Source organism: Parasteatoda tepidariorum, chromosome 10 (genome assembly GCF_043381705.1).
Source record: "Parasteatoda tepidariorum isolate YZ-2023 chromosome 10, CAS_Ptep_4.0, whole genome shotgun sequence".
Classification (NCBI taxonomy): Eukaryota; Metazoa; Arthropoda; class Arachnida; order Araneae; family Theridiidae; genus Parasteatoda; species Parasteatoda tepidariorum.
Window position 1 is genome coordinate 39,248,857 of NC_092213.1, and position 21,417 is coordinate 39,270,273.

Genomic DNA, 21,417 nt, shown 5'->3' on the forward strand with positions numbered 1-21,417 from the left:
GGTTCATACGGAAATCTCCCCTAAAAGTATCAAGTTATTCAAGCATTATACATTTCAAGTTATTCATATATTTAAAACAAACACATTTCTTGCTTTCTTTTTCAATAGTAAATTGAAAATATGCTAGGAAACATATTTTAATCTCTTTTAATATGTTTTGAATTTTATTAGTCATCACATCTTGCAGTTTCATACCTGCACACTAACAAATACGCTTTTTGCAAAGTTTTAATAAATAGTACACATTTAAAAACCAAAGTGGCTTTGCATACGAGCTTTTAAGTTATTTATATGTAGTGGCGGGGATAATATGTTTAAATGAATAAAAAAATAATATACTAAAACATAGACTTAGCAATCACAAAAATAAATTTTTACAAAAAGCGTAGACAGTTGGCGGCTCTTCACTTTTAGTTGCCCATGGCAACCCTGCCTTTGCCCACTCATCTTGTCAGAACTTATTTGGAAATATTAAACGTAGTGGTGATAACGTACTATTGATATTTACATATAATTTTTTTCAACTTTCGCAACCACTTTTTAAGTTTTCTTACGACTGTACACATCCTCATGTTTATACAATATTAGACGCATATTTCGAATTGTTTTGTTTAATATTTAAATCAATAACAATTACTGTGCATTTCTGAATTATAATTTACATTATCTTTTTAAAACGTAAACAGATAAAAGTATAACAATCAAATTTTCCTAGTTTTAGTACTATGTTAACAATGTTTCGATCCTAACAATTATTAATTTTTACCTATTTATTTATTACATTCACACTCCTAAGGAAAGGTTAATTTCAATAACAAAAATATTTTAAAACAAAAATAGCTTTTTAAATTGTCCAACCAGCACAACTATAAATTTATAGTTATAACATTACTTATAAAAATACATTATAGTTGTAACAGTACTTAGGAAGCAATAAAAAAAATAATAATAATAATATTCTGTAATGATTAAAAAAAAATCGAAAATGCACCGTTATAAGATAGCTTTACACAATTATTGGAAAAAACGTTTATACGCATTACGCTGTTTCAAAATCATTCTAATTTTCAGTCAGAAGCTTTCCATCTAGATATAAATTTAGTAAACAAACACTTATAATTAGGTTAAAATTTATTAAACTATAATTTATAACTGAATGTGTTATGAGTAAAATATGGAAACAAAACTATCACATATCAAATTTAAAACACGGTTTCTCTTGAATGGAGGGGAAACTATTATTATTTCTATTTTTTTCCCGACAATTAAACCATACGTGACTATTGTTTACTTTTCTCGATATAACTAAATATATTTACTTATGAATGTTTATATAATTATAATAATACCCATTTAAAACCAGTGGTAATCAATAAATCCTTTCACTTTCTTCCTATACATACTTAAAAAAAGGAAGGAAAAAATAAAATTATCTTACATAATTTTGCAAATAAGCCATTTATAATTAAAACGATATTTAAAAAAAAAAAAAAAAAAAAAAAAAAAAAAAAAAAAAAAAACGATGAAATCTACGTAATTTTACAATATTTAACTTTGGATTTCTCACGATTTTCTAAACTATTAATAAATTTTGCATTAATAATTAATATGCTGGTGAAACTTCATGTAAAAAAAATTTTTTTTTTCCAGGATTGCAAACACTATTGAAAAACAGCAGTTAGAAATCACGATAATCAAAACACTGAACATTTTAGGTAACAATTGAGACTAATAAGGTTACTTACCTAATGTCAAACAGCAGACGATAATCAGAAGATGAAGAAGAACTGGAATCGGGGCGTTGGCGGGGCCGCCAAAATGACCGGGCCCCATCACGGCCCATCCCCTGCAACACACAATAATGTTTTACCGCTGTAGCAGTTATCAAAATAATCCATAATAAACATCCAGCACAAAACACATGGGAGCGCTAACTATCACTGCAATACGCAACGCAAACGATCGCTCAATGTTCACTCATCGGCGACTAAACGACGAATGAAAATATTCTCGCCCTCTAGGCAAAGCTTCACAAAACAACACTGAACTCCGATTCGATTGGGTTTTGAGGGAAAGTTTACAAAATATCAGACGCACGAGAAGGAGTGACGCTTTATTTTCTTTCTTTCATTTTTCTTTTTTAATTGTGCGGTATTTTTGAGCTAGCGAAAATCTTTAGATATGAAGTGGCTTATAACAGAATCTTTCTTTTAAGTTAATTGAGCACATTTGATTGATTATTTAATGAGATTTTAGTTGTTATCTAACCCACCGACAACTAAGGAAATTTTCGTAGTCTTAAAAAATATTTTTCTGTAGTTAGGTATTTTCCATACTTTCTCAGGCAATGTACAGATGATTAAAAAATTAGAATTAAAAGAATTTTGCCTACCACAATCTCGGAAGCAATAAAACAAATATATAGAAGGACAGTTTATCGCATTAGGAAATCTTTAACTCAGCGTTTTGGATGTTAAAAAATTCCTGTTTCAGAGATGGCACAGGAGATTAAAAAAAGTGGTAGAAAACAAATTCATTTTTATTCATTTACTATGTTTCTAATCAATCAATTGTTACTACCACTATTGCTTACATTCCAAATTTTTCTAATTTAAACCGAAAACATTCTTTGCATTCACTTTAAATAGTAAACGTGAAATAATATGCTACCAAAAGTTGCTAATTTTTATCTCTTTTAATAAAATTTTGAATTTTATACCTTTATTGCTGCTTTATCCCTTTAAGACCTTATGCAGTTTTAAAGTACTTATTTAATTATCTTTTTTGATCTTTTGTGAACTTAACCACTTAAAAATTAAAGTCGCTTTATGCACACAAAAATACAGTATTAAATTTGAGATTTAAAATGTTTGTTATGGATATTTTTAATATTAAAATGCAGCTATTAGAGAAAAAATTTCTTTAATTAGTTTAAACTTGTTGTAAAATTACTATATTTTAAATTAATATATATAAATATAGCATAATAAATAAATGAAAAAATAATAATAAAAAAATAATAAAAAAAATAATAAAAAAATGGAGAAATTTGTCTTAGTGGAGGACTTTTTTGATGGAATTATTCGACATTTCAGTTATATGGAGCGGAAAATCACGAGAACTCTCACGGTTAGCCTAACGGCAAGGGAACTCTAACCCATGATCCATCTACCACTGAGGATATTTTACGTCAGCACTGTGAGCGGTGCGAGCCGAGTGCGAAATTCGTATCGACCAGCCATCGCTGGGAATCGGACCAAGTTCAACAAATTGGAAGGAGAACGTTCTATTATTCCCTGAGTTACCACCTCTCTCCTAGAAGTATTGATTTGTTAAGGAAACTTGGAGGACTTTGTGACTCCTACAGATTTAGCGTAGACCAGTCACTATTTTGTACACGGGGGTGTCTTCGGCCAGCAAACCGCTTGAACGCTGTTAATTTTTTTTTTTTTTTTNTTTTTTTTTTTTTTTGGAGCAATTTTACCTATGTAAAAGCAATAAAATAAAAAAAAAAAATCAAACAGTTTCAAAACTTTAAAAAAATTTATTGAATATAAACTTTAATAATTAAAAATTGGATTTAATTACTAATGAATTGGAACATTTCATTTATAACACGGCAGCCAACAGAGCAATGCTGTAACATATAATAATCTTTAAGTTGAATAAAAACTTTAACTGAAGATTTAATGACAGTTAATGAAAGGACTTTGCAAATAGACCAGTATTTTAAAATACCCGTCGAATGAACTGTTTTACTACAATTGATTAATTACAGTTCATAAGCATTTTTTTTTATTGTTGTTCAATATTTTCCTTAATTCTAATTTTCAAAAGAGATTGGCAAACTATTTTAAAATAATGATAGAAAAACATTGTTAATGTATTTATTTTTATTTTTAAATCAATATCAATCCAAATGAAACTTAAATAAGTGCAGTTACTTAGAAGATTTTGGGAAAATAAACGAATAATAATAAATGCAATCAATACGTTTACAGTTTACAATCAGTTTATAGTACTGTTTACTGTAATCATTGTATGTTAACTTCTTTTAATCGCGTTACATTCCTTTACCCCTTCAAAGCAGAATTTTTATTAAACGTATTTTTTATTTATTTGTATATTAATTTATATAAAATAAATGAAAAATTTTGCATTTTAATAATTAGTGCACATGGAACACTGGTGATTTTTTCTGCGTTACTCTTCCAAACTCAGCTCACTTTCGAACAATTTTTCAAAATTGTTCTTGTTTCAGCAAATTGCTATTTTGAAAAATCTAAAAGAAACAGCTATTTATCATTGAAATTTTTTTTTAATTAGGTAAAGCAATTACTGATAAATTTTTGAATATGAATGGGAAAAAAAATGTTCAAGCATTTTTTTTTCTTTTCTTTTGATTTTGTATTTTAGTACAAATATGATTCCGATAATTTAACAGATTCTTTTTAGTAGCTATTAAACATTTTTTTATAATTAAAAAATACCAAAATATAATTTCGCTTGTAATTAGATCGTCAGGAAAAAAGATATATAAAAGGGACACCGGTATCCCAGTTGCTTCAAAGGGATATGCAAATGTATTTTATTGAACATGCATTGATTATTAGGTGGTCTTAAGGAACTAATACTAATAAATTCACAGTTCACACTATTTAAAAACTATAGTTTTGACAGCGATAATTTTATTGTAATTTCAGCACTTATATATACCATTAAAATATTATCTAAGTTGACATTTTTTTTTTATTATTGAAGTAAATAAGTACAATATCCCTATTTAGTCAGTTTATATTCCCACATGAGTTGGGGCTAGAAGAGAAGAAAAGAAAGATACAAAGGGCACAGCAATTCATCTTCCTAGTACCGCCCCTCCCCGCCTTCGACACACAACGAGTTTGCTCCTTTTCTTTTTTTTTTCTTCTTTTCTTCTATTTTTTTTCTTCTTCTTTTTTCTTTTTTTACAGCTCGCAATGCATGTCACCAGTGTGCGCTGCTTATCGCTCTAGTGGTGATCACGCAAAATCATATCTTCCTACACCTTGATTACGACCTCCCCTTACAAAAAAAGAAAGATTCGTTAAAGAGCAAAAAAGAAAGAAAAGAATAGTTTTCTTTGCTCCATTGAAGTAATGATTCAGAAGTCGCTCATCTTAACACGTATTGTAGTGCATTGTTGAAATTAATAGTTTTACTTACTCTGATAATCATGATACTCACTCTAAATGTGAGGTGATCAATGTTATTTACTTGGCAGTGTTATCATTATTGAAACTGATAATAGAATTTCATACACATACCTCCCACCACTTAAAAAGAAATTCATTTTTTAAACCAAGCTATATCAATATATGTAAGTAACATTAAATGTTTTTTCGCAGTGAATAAAAAATAATAATTACACAACAAACAAACAGAGATACACACATGTTTTTCAAATACCTATCAAGAACATATTTTGCAAATATTTATTTCCATATTTTATGAAAGTACATTCTATAATATGGATAGTATTTCCTACTAGTGTCACGAAACGCGCCTGTGGTTGCAGTTCTGTCAGTCTCTGGAAAGCTACAGATTATTCTTATTATGTTTTGAAATTTACAACGTAATTAAATCTTTGAAGATAAAGTTAGAGAAAAAAAAAGAAGAAAAAGAAAACAATAAGAGTGAGTTAATAAGTCAAACTATCTTACCATGGGGATGGAAATAGTGCCAAAATGCCATGGACAATGTTTAAAACAGACAGAAGGTCATTAAAAATTAGCATTTTTTCTTGAATTTCTTAAGTTTGGAGTGGGACATAACCTTGTTTCTATCTAAATAGAGTTTCTGGATGGATCTTAATGCTTGGGACTTCATGGGGGGGGAGAGGGATTCAGTATAACCCAGTATACTTATCCTTAAAGTATACTTATACCAGTAAACTTATTTACAAAACCAAGTTATTAAACCATAATTAAATCCTCTGTTACTGTTCTCGCTTTTAGTGAAAATATCTTGCATAATTTTTAAAGCATTTCTAAAATCTACGCTTTAATTTTTTTTTATTCTTGATATTCTATCACTGTGCCACACAATAATTAGAATATAAAAGATTTGGTTTTTCATGCGTTTATTTGTTTCACATAAGTTTATATAGGTTGGTTTTGGTTATATATATATATACTTTTAAATTCTGGCAAAATTAACAAAAATAGGTTTGTGAAACATGTGAATGACTAAAACCCAAATTTGTGATAATAAATGTTTATTTATTTTTTATTTATTTTTTTTTATAAAAACACACATTAATACAAATGCAAACTTTTTTGTGGAGCAAATAAGTTTATTCTAATACATAGCTTGTAAGTTGCATTTTCATTGCCAATTTGAAAGCTACAAAAATTTACCAAATGTCTATGTCAGCCTTTTTTTTTTTATTATTATTATCAAGAATCATCCATCCCAGCTCATAGATTAAAGCATTTTTCGCAGTTAAACGTATTTTGCATCTCTCGAACTAAGTTAAATAATACTTTAAAAAAAAATATCCGATTTACAATTTTCCAAAATTACAACAAAAATTTTTTTAAAATCGCATTTTCTAAAGTTACTTACACTGGTTGATAAGTCAGAACAAAATTGTTGTCCTCCGATCAGATGTCAATGACCACTTTTTCTAAAAACACCCCGAAATATAGAACGGGCAGTGCAGCTATCGAATACAATGAGGAAATAAATAAATGCAACAAAAAAAAAGGGAAAAGTTACAAAGTAATGTGACAGTGGCAACCATAGATTCCTCTTTCAAAAATACTCCCCCAACCATGTTCCTGGTTTCTTTCTTCAAGAATTACCACCCCCTCTTTTCTGTTCGAATTCCATCATTCGAAAAGGGGATTAGACACCTCCAGTCCCTCTAGCTTTTCTAAAGAAAGAAAAAGTCCTCTTGGGAACCCATACATACATATTTCCACAGCTGGGTCGACCTTCTCAGGGTTGTTTTGAATAGGAAAAGGGAATGCCTGGGTCATTTCGTGGAAAAGAAATGTAACCGGTGCTATATTTTGTTGAAAATCGGGCACGTGAAACTTAAGAGCTAAAAAACTAAACTATCTAACCAAAAAGTTACTTCAACATGAGTTTTGTCAGTCGGGTTTTGGAACCGCAGTGATTATGCGAAGTTACAGGAGTTGGATGAAAAATACTTCATTACTAACCCTACGTAAACTATCTTTCTTAAAGCAGTAAATGTTATGGAAGATTTTATACTACAAAACTGTTACCAGAATTTGATATGGGGTCCTTTTTGCCCACGCAGACATCGACCAAAATGAAAGCACGAAGATGGAAGCAAAAGCTTTGCTTTTTTAAATACTACTACAATATGAAAATGCATTTCAATATAAGTATATAATGATTTTAGAATTGCTGCGACATTCAATTTCAAGATGCCAACTGCTCCGGACAAGCCAAAATAATTTTTTAAAAAACAGTAACTAACAACAAACTAAATTTTGCAAATATTTGACTACTTTTACTTACATTTTTAAAGGTATAGCTATAAAGTGGTGAATTATATAAGCCTACGAATTATTTAGAAATAGTGGTGAATAAAAATCTACTAAATTGAATTTATTAAACCAAGAATCACAACTGATAAACTACCACTTTAGAATATTTATTTACTGCCCGGAGCAAGTTGGCATATCAGTAGTAAACTGAAGATAATATGCTACCAAAAGTTGTTAATTTTCTTCTCTTTTGATAAAATTTTGAATTTTATCACTTTATTGCTGTTTTATCCTTTAAGACCTGATGCAGTTTTAAAGTATTTATTTATCTTTTTTGATTCATAAAAACTCCACCGCCTGCTTACTTCAATGCTCAATCAAAATAGTGTTAATATTCCAGATGAATGGGATAGAAGTTGCTTCGTTGCCCAGGAGCCCAATAAAATCAAAACACTAGGACTAGAATTGCTCCGAAGCCTTATTTGTATATATTTATTCTCTTTCATAATAAGCCTTGTTATTTTCTTATTATGCGATTACTATTACTTTATAATTTTATATTTATTCCAGACATCGTATTTATGAGAAATTTATCTTTACCCCAACCCTGTTGAGACCTAGCCTTTAGCTAATTGTCCACACCCCCCCTTCTTTAAAAATTTATCTTAGATGAAGGAGTACTCTTTTCAATACTGTATCAGTTAGAATCGCTGGCAAAAAAACAACCTCAACCAAGGCTTACAAACTGTTACCAATTAATGATGGATGAGATAGGGGCAGCTTCCCGGCCCAGGTGCCCAGCTCAAATGTCAAGTCAAAAATTGCTGGTATTAAAGCTAGAAAAAATTTATTAATTTCCTCTTCTCATATTTTGCTTGAGTAAAAATGACAATTGTAATAGATTCAAGAATGATCTTTCAATTTGAGCCAACAGTTTTGCCCTGTAAAATCTTCAATTTGTTGGGGAAAAGAAAATTGTTTTCGTAAAGTTAGTATAGATGTGTTTTAACTATGATGTCCACAACCTCTGTATCTACTATGTATTCAAGTAAGACAAAAATAAATAATCACGAAGAAGACAATTTATGAAAATAACTATGATTTAAAATTAAATGCATACAGAACTTGTTTACAGTGAATTTTAATTTTTAGGTAAATAGTACAACTCTATTGAACTGCATTCCATTTCAAAATATTAACATCATTCAACATTTCTTTTATAATATAATTTTTAAAAAAGGAATTTTTTTTTTTTAAAAAATCAAAATAGTCCGTTTTTTTTAGGTGATGATTGCGTAACATTTTATAGATTTAATGCGGTTTTTCAAAGATACGTCGTAATTCAAAATGACGCTTTTTTACGAATAATAAGCTATTTTTATAACTGCTCTGAGTTTGCAACTGTTACACTTGACTGTTAGAGTCAAGTTTAGCCTATCGAAGGCCAGCGCTGTCAATGCTTATTTTAAAAATAGCGCAAAATGTCAATATGGAAAAAAGTCACAGTTTTGTGAAAATTAAAAGCGTTTGTAGTCTAATTTTTTAATATTTAAAAAACTTACTCCAATACTGCATTACGTGGGCTCATAAAAATTTGCAAAAACTGAGAATGAAGCAGCGATTTTGATAATTTTCATCTAGGTGAAAAAATGTCACCGAATTGGCGATTTTTAAAAAAAGTTTAATAACTTTTAAAATATAAGTTATTTGTCTGTTCTAAAGCCCATACAATTCTCCACGGCAAGATTACATATAATTTAAAATCATCGCATTGCTTCAAGTGTAAGGCACTTACTTAAACTATGGCTTTTTATTTTCCTTGGCGACAGAACTTCGAAAAACAACGTTAACACAAATAAATTAAAAGAAAACCCCAGGATTTACTTTAACTTTTGTTTATCTCATTTCAAAAAGTTGGAAAATTCCTCCTCCTACAGCTGTCAAAATTAAGGCATATTTTAATCCAATCCCCCCCAAAAATGAGAGAGAAAAAATATTCTCCGTTTTCGACATTCCCTCACGAATTTCAAATCAAAGTGGGGAGGAGTTATCAAAGATTATAAAGTATTAAGAGAGGATAACACACTCACCACCACACAGCTGTCTTTACTCTGCATCAAATCTCTCCAGAATTGAATGGCTAGACCACGCACTAGTCATCAACTTGTCAACAAAAGACGAAATGTTGAAATCTATGGTTAAAGCGTATTGGTCACGTACGTTTAGAGTCATCCAGTATTCTGGGATAGATAAATAAAGGAATGTTTTGGAAAATATTTGACGTCTTTGCTGGTCAATAATATTTTTGTACTGCTGTTGAAACATGAGGCTCTATCGTGAATTTTAAAGGTTTTAATTTTAGGAATACAGTTGGTCAGCATGTTCTACAAATATTTTTTTGTCGATAATAATTAGTTCAAACATTTTTTTTCTTCGATCTTTTATTATGAGTTTTTAAGTATTTCTGGAAAGTAGCTACGCCCTGTATTGTATTATAGCCGACAGGATAAATTCATAAAATAGTGGTAGCATATTTTCATTTAACTGACTGGATATTACTTTAGTTAACACGTTGAATGCCATGCGGGTGACCGGCATTGAGTTTGTTCGTAGCGCCATGGGGGTCACCGATGACCGCGAAGCTAAGATTTTTAGAAACACATAATTCCAGTAAATTTTTAACTTTTTTATAGTATTAACGTTATTAAAATGGTTTGTAGAAATTAATATAATATAGAACACACAAAAATGGTTTCATTTATATACACAAAGATGCCAACTTGCTCCAGACAGCGAATAAATATTTTCAAGTGGTAGTTTATTAATTGTGATTCTTCGTTAAATAAATTCAATTTAGTAGATTTTTACCTTAGATTTTTCTTAACCATTCGTAGGCTTATATAATTCACCACTTTTTTTCTGATAAGTCATGCTAAACATTTTTAAAAAAACTAGCAAAATCTGTCTAATATATGCAAATTTTGCTTGTAGTTATTTACCGTTGTGGCCAGACGGGCAAGCCATGTAAAATTAGTGTGGCATTCAACGTGTTAGTTCAATATAGCTTACCGTCAAATGGTTTCTTATATAAAAAATATGTTTTATTTATTTATTTTTAGTTTTATAAATTTACTAGCAGAAACACGAATGTCTTGCTTTTTTAGGATAAATGCGTATAAGGGAATTCTGTACTTAATTTTAAAAGAGATAAATCTCACGGAATTTTGACTGAAATGTTTAGGAGATAAAGTCAATACTCGGACAGGTTTAAACAAACCGTCTTTGGTGGTCAAAAATACAGTTAAACGATCTCATTTCCCAGGGAAGAGATTTATTGTAGGAGTATCTTTCGCACTTTCTTACAAAAGAAGAGGAATGCTGACATCGTAACTTCCCCTTTTTGTTCCAAGAAAACTTCCCTGCACCCTGAATACCGGAAATGTCATCAAAATTAACTGGAATAAGACCAGAGGCTATTTATCAAGTTTAATGGGGTGGATGTGAATGGCAAAAATCAGATAACACAAAGAAATAGATTGGTTGACCATACTTGGTCATTTTCAAGAAGTATTTCTTTGAATCTAAGCAATTAGGAAGAAATTTTTATGATATGTGAGGCAGCGTGTACGAATACGTGTTGGTATACGAATGTTACAATAAAAACTTCACATGAATGAACGTCAAAATTCTTCTGTGAATGTCAGCATTCACATGGTGGGTTTTTGTGTAAGTCAGAAATATTTGTTTTCATTGTTTCTCACTTTCTCCTGCAAATATCTACCTTCTGTATTCAATGAATGCTAATGTAAAATTAAATCCAAGACTGTCACTAGTGGATACTAAATGTTGACATTTACTGGTGTAAGTGAGAAATAATGATAATTAAATTTGTGGATCATACATTCGAGAGGCTATGTGATTGCTAACATTAACTAATTTACGTCTTACTAGTATATATATACTAAATGTTTACATTTACAGGTATAAGTTTAAAATAACGATAGTTAAAAAATATGTCAGTTATACATTTGAGTACTTATGTGATGGCTAACATTCACTAATTTTTGTCTTATTAGTAGATATAGAACGTTGACATTTAATGTTGTGAAATACATAAGATAATCAAGGTGATGGCTAACATTAACTAACTTCTTTTAAAGAGCGTATGTATCATAATTTGAAAAATATTAAAATAACTCCCATGTTGTGGAGCTGTTTCACGGTTTTTTAGAATTTCTTCCTACTCGTTGGTTCATTATAAAACAAATTTTATTCATTATTTTATTGAATAAAATTTTGAATAAATAAAAGAGGAAAAAGAATGTTTTGCAAATATCTCGGACCAGCTCCAAACAATACAATGTATTATCATTTCGGAGATAGAAGTCTTTCATATTAACAATATCAGGCCTGCCAACTACTACGCTTTTTGTAAAATATTTTATAGAGTGGTAGACGTTTAGATATCAAAGCTTTCAAAATTTTTAGTAATTTTGTAAACATTTTCAAAGATTCATCATCATACCTGCCAACTTTTAATCCCTTCCATTATCATTTTTCCCAGTGGTATTAAAATGAAATTAAAACTTCAATTTTATGCAAACAAATACGTTGCATTTGAAAAAACTTAAGTTGACAACCACGATAGTAACGCATATTAATATATGTGCTTAATTTTTGTAAGAATAGTGGTGATCAAAATCATTTGAGAATTAAGTTTATGAAAGAAAAAATAGTATATATTTACTACAACTTTAGATATGAAAATAAAATCTTCCGGAAAATCCGGAGGAGTTGGCAGGTATGCATCATGGTCCAAGTGGCGTTGTATATGATCTTTTAAATAATTTTGATTTAGTGGTTTTTAATAAATAAAAGTGTGTAAATGAATAAAAAATAATGCATTAAAGCAATAACTTTGCTAACGCTAAAGTTAATTTTTACAAAAAAAAAAAAAATAAATAAATAAATGAATAAAGAAATAAAGTAAAATGAAGTTGTATGTTGGTAGCCCTCAAATATTTTGTTTTATTATATTTTCATCGTGTTTTTTTTTTTTTTTTTTTCAGTTGTTGAGAACCGATGAGGAATATTTAAAGTAAATTGGATTTTTGTAAAACTTATACACAACCTTTAGACGTCTTTCTTATATCTTTTAATGTCAGTTTAAGCTATTTATATTGGATGGTAGGCAAAATTCTTTTAATTATTATTTGTTAAAATATTAACAAGGTTACCGACTACAACGCTTTTTGAAAAATATTTTATAGCGTAACAATTAAAAACTGAAGCTTTTAGAATTTTTAGTAATTTTACAAAGCATTGTAACAAACTCGCCACGAGAAAACTGAAACAAAGTGGATTTCATATAAGCTTTTGAATCATTTACATGTAGTGGTGTGGAAAATGACTTTAAATCGAATTTGCAAAACAAAGAATAATACATTAAAACATGAACTTAGCTACCAGAAGAAAAAAATTTCCCGAAAGGCATAGAAAGTTGGCAGCTCTGTATTAATTCACAAAGACTTCAATAGCTTCAAAGATTTTCCTTTCCACGTAAATCGAAAACGCGTTAGTCCCATCAAAAAAGTCCTCCACGAAGGCTAGTTTGTCATTATGCTTAATCCCGGAGTTCCTTTGTCTTCTGGGTTGGGTTCAAAGTTACAAAACTACGAAGTTGAACATTGATAGTCGTAAAGGTAGAATTGGGTCGGCTGTTCAACGACGGTTATTAAATAAAATAAAATTATCAAACAGTTCATTTATAATATAACGATTCGACATTTTATAGCTTTTAATAAATAGCATTAATTGCCAAAGACATAATTCATAGTTAAAGGACTCTGTAGTAATATCGCATAACTATTAATAAATAGTATTACATAATCACCAAACGGTTCATTTATAGTACATTGACTCCGTAAGATTTTATAACTGTTAATAACTAGTGTTAATTACCTAAGATGCAATTTATAGCAAACGAGTATGCAGTAATATTTTATAGCTGTTAACAAATAATGTATGTTATTAAAGAGTTAATTTTCTTTAACCACTCTGTAGTAAAAAGTTGTAACTGTTAAAAAAAAATAGTATTACGAAATAGTTCATTTATAGTTAAAAGACCCAGTAATAATTCTTTAAATCTGTTAATTATTGCTATTTGTTATCAACGAGTCAGTTTGTAGTCAAACAGTTTCGTAGTAATAGTTTAGAACTGTCAATAAATAATGTTACAAAAGAGTTGATTTATAGTATTTAAAAACTCTAATAATATTTGAGAGCTGTAAGCTAAGACATAATCTTTGCATAATTTAAAGTAAATAAGTTATTTGTATAGAAATGTTCTTGAAACCCGTTATAAGCAACTTTTGCTTTCACTTTGTGGCCTTGAAAACAAGATTTAGCTTTTCCACGAAGTCCGCTCCTTTAAAACAATAAAATTACTTGAAATATAAAACTCGGGAGGAGAGATTTTTTTTCCTCCTCTCATGAGAAAACATTAGAATTTATTTTGCAGGTGGCAAAAAGATTCGAAAGAAAAAAGCCATTCATAATAGTTACAAATGGAATAGAATATGGCCGAGTTGGGTTTCATTTCGTAGATAATTTTCTTCAAATTTCCAGCGATGCCAACAGCTCCGGATTTGACAAAATATTTTAAATAACAGTAGAGAATTACAAAGTAAAATTTGGAGATTTTCGATTAATTTTGTTGACTTTTTAATACGGCTTAACAGTTGTTGACTAACTGACTAATACATTGCAAACAGAGTTCCTAATCCCGAGGGCTAGAGACGGGTGAGGATTAATAGCGAAATTTTAAGTTTTTTTTAAGTTTGATTCGCAAATGTCGAAGTCTAGGATATTGATATGAACACATGATAAAATAAGGAATAAGAGATAAAATATACATACAAAAAAATTCTAATAATGAAATTAAATTCTATACAAATAAAGCTTTTTCAACTGAAGTATATTATAACTATATTGAATTGAAATACTCAATTATTTTTGCTAAAATTTTTCATTCTTTAATGTCCAACCACAAAAATTACTCAATTTGTTACCAAAAATATCTATTATGAAAAAAGGGGTGCATTGCACATTTGTTTATACCAATTTGATATTTCATTTTGTTACTTACCTTGCGAACTTAACAAAAAAACACGTAAATTTAATTTCAGAAACAAAAGTCAGAGATGCCAACTGCTCCGGACGAGCCATAATTACTTAAGAGACGGTAAACACCTGCTAACTTAAATTTGCTAATATTTGACTAATTTTGCTTACTTTTGGAACGGTCTAGCTTATCATATCTGCCAACTCTTCCGGATTTTCCGGAAGATTTTATTTTCATATTTAAAGTGGTAGCAANTGCTAAAATTTTTCATTCTTTAATGTCCAACCACAAAAATTACTCAATTTGTTACCAAAAATATCTATTATGAAAAAAGGGGTGCATTGCACATTTGTTTATACCAATTTGATATTTCATTTTGTTACTTACCTTGCGAACTTTACAGAAAAACACGTAAATTTAATTTCAGAAGCAAAAGTCAGAGATGCCAACTGCTCCGGACGAGCCATAATTACTTAAAAGACTGTAAACACCTGCAAACTTAAATTTGCTAATATTTGACTAATTTTGCTTACTTTTGGAACGGTCTAGCTTATTGTAGATAAAACAAAGCGGTGAATAATATAAGCTTTCGAATTATTTAGAAATAGTGGTGAATAAAAACCTAATAAATATAATTTTTCAAACCAAGAATCATACACTAATAAACTACCATTTGAAAATATTTATTTGCTGTCCAGAGCAAGTTGGCATGTCTGAAAAGTAAATATTTTAATTACTTATAACAGGTCTGCCAACTTTCTACTTTTTTGGAGCAAATTTCTTCCAGTGGTAACTGAGTGTATGATATTTTTTATTTTATTTTGTAATTTTGATTTAATGACACAAATGGGTTAACATCTTAAAATAATACTCCTGAGATACTATGTTTGATTGAAATTTCATATACATATAATAATAACTTTATACTGCCATGCAAAAGAAAACTCAACGTAAGCAACAGAAAATTCCTTACTTTTCTGACATTTTTGTATGAAAAGCTACTAATTACAAAAGAATTTTTTTCAAAATAATTTTTGTTTTATCAGTTTTTTGAAATTCTATATTATTGTTTATCACATTAATGATATGAAGGAAAATAGTTGTCAAGTACGGCATATAGGTGATACAGAAATCATAAAAAGTTCCTAATTGTGAACTTCAAATTTATTCTAGTATTCTAATAATTTTGAAGCAATTATCTAAACACATTCGAATGAATATTTAATTAGAACAGTGTTTCACAAACTTATGACTTTTGTGTACTCTTTCTAAAATTTTCGTAACGCTGTGTACCACTAATGAAAAAATGAATGTATTTTTTACTATAAAAAAATTGCACAAAAGTTAAAAATCACAACTGGCTGTTGATACCACTAATTATTAACTGTTAACTCTGCAAAAAATAGCCAATAGAAAAATACGTAATCGCACATTTTCATGGCTAGTTTTGTTTTTAAATAAAATGTTTTGAAATTTTCCTATGTTAGCAATGATATTTCGCATAACTATTCCCATACCCCTGGGGGTACGCGTACCACACTTTGGGAAACACTGAATTAGATTAAATTTGAGGCCATGGACTAGAATTAAATTGCTCTTAGAGAAACTTCGTCTTTTCCATGGTCTTTTTTGCGTTTTTTTTTCTTCCGAAGTATTTTTATTCCCATATAATTCGATAAGATATAAATAACAAAAGTTTTTAAAAATACTTGAGCAGACGAGCATTGAAGATAAAAACGATGTAATAAAGTTCTTAATAATACATACAGAATTTCAATGTTAAGTCTTTTCGAAATTTCCTTCATTAAACTTTTATTTGTTTTATCTCTTTAGCAATGAACTGATGCGTACTTGATTAACATACTTATTTACAGTCAGGTCGTATCAACCAGACCTTTCTTCTTCGTTTCATTGTTGAGTTATTGATGTATGCAAAAAAGAAGAAAATAGCCGTTGCCACCATTAGCCGTCATTCATAACACTAGTTGACTTGCCATGAGGTGGAATATAGACGGGTTTTCGGGATGTCTTTACAAAGAAGGGTGAAACACCTGCATTTATCCACCCCAGATGTTTTGCAGGTGCACAATACCGCCAGAAATAGCTGTTCGGAAAGAATTGATCATAGGCAAAGGATTTTATTTCACCGCCTTAGGCTAATTATTTATTTGTAATTATTATTGGTCCGTAAGAGAGCATTAATAATTTCGTTGAGGAACATCAGTATGGTATAGTTTGTAAATCAGTTTGAGAGGAATTAATCATATGCAAGGGATTGTATTCTATCGTTTAAGGCAAATTATTTGTTTATTATTAATATTGATACGTAAGGGAGCATTAATGATTTCGTTAAAGAACATCAGTATGATGTAGCTTGTCTATCTGTTTGAGACGAATTTTTCATATGCAAAGAATTATATTCTATCGTTTTAGACTTCAGTTCTATAGTTTATTATTAATATTGGTCCATAAAAGAGCGTTAATAGTTTCGTTAAAGAACATCATTATGGTATAGCTTGTATATCTGTTTGAGAGAAATTTATCGTATGCAAAGGATTTATTTCATCAATTTCGGCTAATTATTTATTTGTAATTATTATTGGTCCATAAAAAAGCATTAACAATTTCGTTAAAGATTATCAGTATAGTATTGCATGCATATCGATTTGAGAAGAATTTATCATGGGCGGATGATTTTATTTCACTATCGTAGGCTAGTTATTTGTTTGTTATTATTTTTGGTTCACGAGAGAGCATTAATAATTTGGTTATAGAACACCAGAATAATATCGATAGTATCATCTAATTGTTCGGAAAAAGAAATCTATCATTCGCGTGTGAACAAATTTATATTATCAAACTGAAATAAACATCAAATATTTTTCTTTTTTTTTTTAAAGAAAAGAGATGCTTTAATATCTAAACACTATGCAAAAACCTATTCCAACAACGTGACCCTGTGTATTAAAATGTGTTATTTAACTTCTTTTTTTTATATTTTTAGATTATAATAATATCTAAACACACAAGGATGTTGAAAATTTCAAAGTTTGTATTTTTTCACTTCAATTCTAGGATTTCAGCTAAGCGGATTTAACGCAACTTTTCCAAAAAAAAAATGTATTACAACTGTTATAGATTAAAATTTTTAAGAAAGTGGTAGGCAAAATGTCAAAAAAGTTTGATCTAACTTGTCACAATAACTATAACTCCAATAAAAAAAATTAAAAAAAATTACGCCGAACGATTGTAGTTCTGAATTGCATATATACTGAATCATTTAAGTTTGTAGTAATCAACGAATGGATTAAGTACCTCTTTGGAAGACAGAGCGAAAACGAAGTAGTTTCGCTACCATTTTTGAACTTGTGCAGAGATGCCAACTGCTCCGGACACACCAAAATAATTTAAAAAACTGTAAAAAACTACTTACTAAAATTTTCAGATAGACTAATTTGTTTACTTTTAAAGCGGTTTAGCGTGACTTAATTTTGCGTTTGCGTTTATTATCAAAAAATTGGGTGCCTGGGCCGCGCAGCGTCCCCTAACCCATACATCATGAAATATTTACAGTGTGTAAAAACATTTTGAGTTTGCAACATTCTGGTAGTGACTTAATTTTAACAAAGTGGAGAAATCTATAAGCCTTCGAGTTATTTAGAAATAGTGGTATATAAAAATCTAATAAATTGAATTTATTAAACCAAGAATCACAATTAATAAACTACCATTCAAAAATATTTATTTGCTGTCCGGTGCAAGTTGGCATCTCTGCTTGCATTTCTTAAAAAAATGGAAAAGTGGTAGTTATATTGTTTCACGTTTTAGTAGCTTTCGCAAGACAAAATTTCATAAAAATTGGTCATTACTTCATCTTTTAATTTTTAAAAACAGGCCTGCCAATTTTCTACGCTTTCTGGAAAAATTTCTTCTAGTAGTAGCTGAATCTATGCTTTAATGTATTATTCCTTTTTTTCAAAATTTAGATTTAAAATTATTTCTTGCACCATTACTTGTAAATGATTCGAAAGCTTATATAAAAGTTACTTTATTTCATCTCGCTAGTGTTCATGTGGACGATAAATTTACAGCCATCTTTACTCTAGTCTGAAATCCGAACCTGCTACCTCATGTGGACAATAAATTCACAGCCATCTTTATTATAACAAGTTGCTTACAATTATTTTCACTTTTCTTTTCAGTTAAACAAGCAAGGTGCTTGCTCTACAATATCAATCACCCCAGAGACTCTGAATACAAACTGTTTATATTTCTTAATTTATCTGTAATTTCACGATGAATGGGATCTGATGGGTCTTCTGCGCGGCCCAGGTGCCCAGCTTTTGTTAAATAAAGTAAGTAAAGTCATCTCGCTAGTGGTGTAGCTTGAAGCTTTTAAAATGTAGGCAAAATTACTAAAAATTCTGTAACCTTAAGTTTTCAATTGGACTCAATAATATATATTTTGCAAAAGGTGTAGTAGTTGGCAGCCCTCTAAAAACTGTTTAAGCGAATCTGATTTATTCCATTTCATACCTGCCAACTCTTTGATATTTTCCGGAAGATGTTATTTGTACAATTAATCTAGTCGCCTCTTTATTCATCCAAACTTGATTCTTGTTTTAATAAATTTGATTTAAAAAGGTTCTAACTACCGTTGCGTTTAAAAAATTGAAACATACATATAGAAGATCTACTGACTTCTTACACATTCATACCTGCCAACTTTTAATTCCTTCCATTATCATTTTTCCCAGTGGTATTAAAATGGAATTAAAACTTCAATTTTAAGCAAACAAATACGTTGTATTCGAGAAAACTTAAGTTAACAATCATGATAGTAACGCATATTAATATATGTGCTTAATTTTTGTAAGAATAGTGGTGATCAAAATCATCTAAAAATTAAGTTTATGAAAGGAAAAATAGTATATACTTACTACCACTTTAAATATGAAAATAAAATCTTCCGGAAAATCCGGAAGAGTTGGCAAGTATGCACATTTACCTGCACACGCACAGTATTTACACTAGATCTGTGACAAACCTAGTGAAGGAGCAGCCCTTTTTGCAGGGTCCGGTCCAGGCGAGTCACAGAACTGTTTAAACTTCAGAATAGTGAGCAACCTGGTACAAGCGGTAACTACCGGGACGATCGGGTCACTGTACTAACAGAGGAACACTAACTTTGTATAATACGAGGCTCATCCAGAAAGTAAGTTTCCCTATTTTTAAAAAAAAAAGAATTCACAGTTTCAGGAACCTATTTATTGGCATTAAGTACAGCAATGTTTCAGCTATTTTTCAACGTAGCCACCACCAGAATTGAGACACTTGTCGCATCGTGAGATCAACTTTTGTATCCCTCTGTCGTAGAACTCTGCCGCCTGTGAATGGAACCAGCGTGTGTCGAAAAAACGGACATCCGAACACAAAATTCAACGCTTTGGACGCTGTCGGTACGAAAAGTGATGTGCACGGTGCTCTGGGACAGAAAGGGCATTCTGCTCATCCATCCAAACAGTAAACGCTGACCGTTACTGTGAAACACTGAAGAAATTGCGACGTGCCATTCAAAACAAGAGTCGTGGAATGCTTACTGCAAGTGTTGTGCTTCGCCATGACAATGAATGATCTTGCTCCCAGCGATTTTCACGTTTTCTTACACCTCAAGAAATTTTTTTCCTCCGGTGAGCGTTTTGGCAACGACGAAGAGCTGAAGACGTCTGTCACACGCTGGTTCCATTCACAGGCGGCAGAGTTCTACGACAGAGGGATACAAAAGTTGATCCAACGATGCGACAAGTGTCTCAATTCTGGTGGTGGCTATGTTGAAAAATAGCTGACACATTGCTGTACTTGTTGCCAATAAATAGGTTCCTGAAAGTGTGAGTTTCTTTTTTAAAAAGAAATAGGGAAATTTACTTTCTGGATGAGCCTCGTACTAGTAAATAATTTATAATTTTATCTTAATTTTGTGTTTTATTTTACAAATCTTACTTACTAAATATAGTGTTTGTCATTATGTGCATAAAATTTATATTATTCTCTAACTTGACAATGGAGAATTTCTCCTATTTTTCTCCTCATTTTAATTATTGTTATCAATTTATGACTATACAGATTCGATGAAACGGCAAGTGGGGCTTCGCGCCAAAAGTCGAGATGTTACTCATTCCAAGCACCCACCTCAATACTTGTACTGCATAGTAAACTAAATACACATGAAATGTCTGCTTACAAATGTCAATTCAATCCTTATCATTCCACTACCAGTAGGTAAAAGCTTCTATAGTATGCTATTTTAATCATAAATGTGTTACAATGGTCAATGGCTGTACGAACACTGATGGGGTTCAGTTTCAAGGGTGAAAGCGAGACGGAAAAGAGGAAAAACTGGTGGCAAAACCATTTCAGTTTAACATGTTCACGCCGGGGTGACCCACCGGTGGGTCACGTTAGATTGTCTCATCTTGGCAGCGCACCGGAGTAAAAACTGGTAACAAATAAATTTCATTTTTTAGTTTTTTTCCGGGAATAATAAAAATCCATAACTACCAATTGTTTTTAACGGATGCAATTTTTATATTGAATTGCTTCTTCGCCGTGATAAATTTCCTTACAGTGAATTGTTATTGTTGAGAATAGATTAACTCCTCCCGAATATTATCTAATATTGAAATAGTTCTTCTACCAGTATTTTCCCTTTTCCCGGTGTGAACGTGACAAATACTGAAGTTATCTGGCTCTTAGACAGGACTTTTTTGTAAGATCTATTAATTACAGTAAAATTTA

General features: G+C 30.3%; 2 protein-coding genes across 4 annotated transcripts in view; one reads left to right on the top strand and one right to left on the bottom strand.

Moving 5' to 3' along the window:
* Window positions 1–21,417, bottom strand: part of LOC107436728 (repulsive guidance molecule A) — a 58,468-nt gene that overhangs the window by 27,239 nt on the left and 9,812 nt on the right. The window contains exons 1-2 of one of the 2 annotated variants that reach the window (XM_071186672.1): window positions 6,604–6,713; window positions 1,746–1,846 (exon numbers count right to left, since the gene is read on the bottom strand). In XM_071186672.1, coding sequence (XP_071042773.1) covers window positions 1,746–1,833 — 88 coding nt within the window. In that variant the 5' untranslated portion in view covers window positions 1,834–1,846; window positions 6,604–6,713. Of the gene's footprint in view, window positions 1–1,745; window positions 1,847–6,603; window positions 6,714–21,417 lie in introns of those variants that run through there. The other variant, XM_043043335.2, reaches the window with a different exon arrangement.
* LOC107436720 (tubulin polymerization-promoting protein homolog) overlaps window positions 9,581–21,417 on the top strand; it is a 35,731-nt gene continuing 23,894 nt past the window's right edge. The window contains exons 1-2 of one of the 2 annotated variants that reach the window (XR_011637977.1): window positions 9,581–9,872; window positions 18,825–18,977. The gene's annotated coding sequence lies outside the window, so the exon portion shown is untranslated. The remainder of the gene's footprint in view (window positions 9,873–18,824; window positions 18,978–21,417) is intronic. The other variant, XR_011637976.1, reaches the window with a different exon arrangement.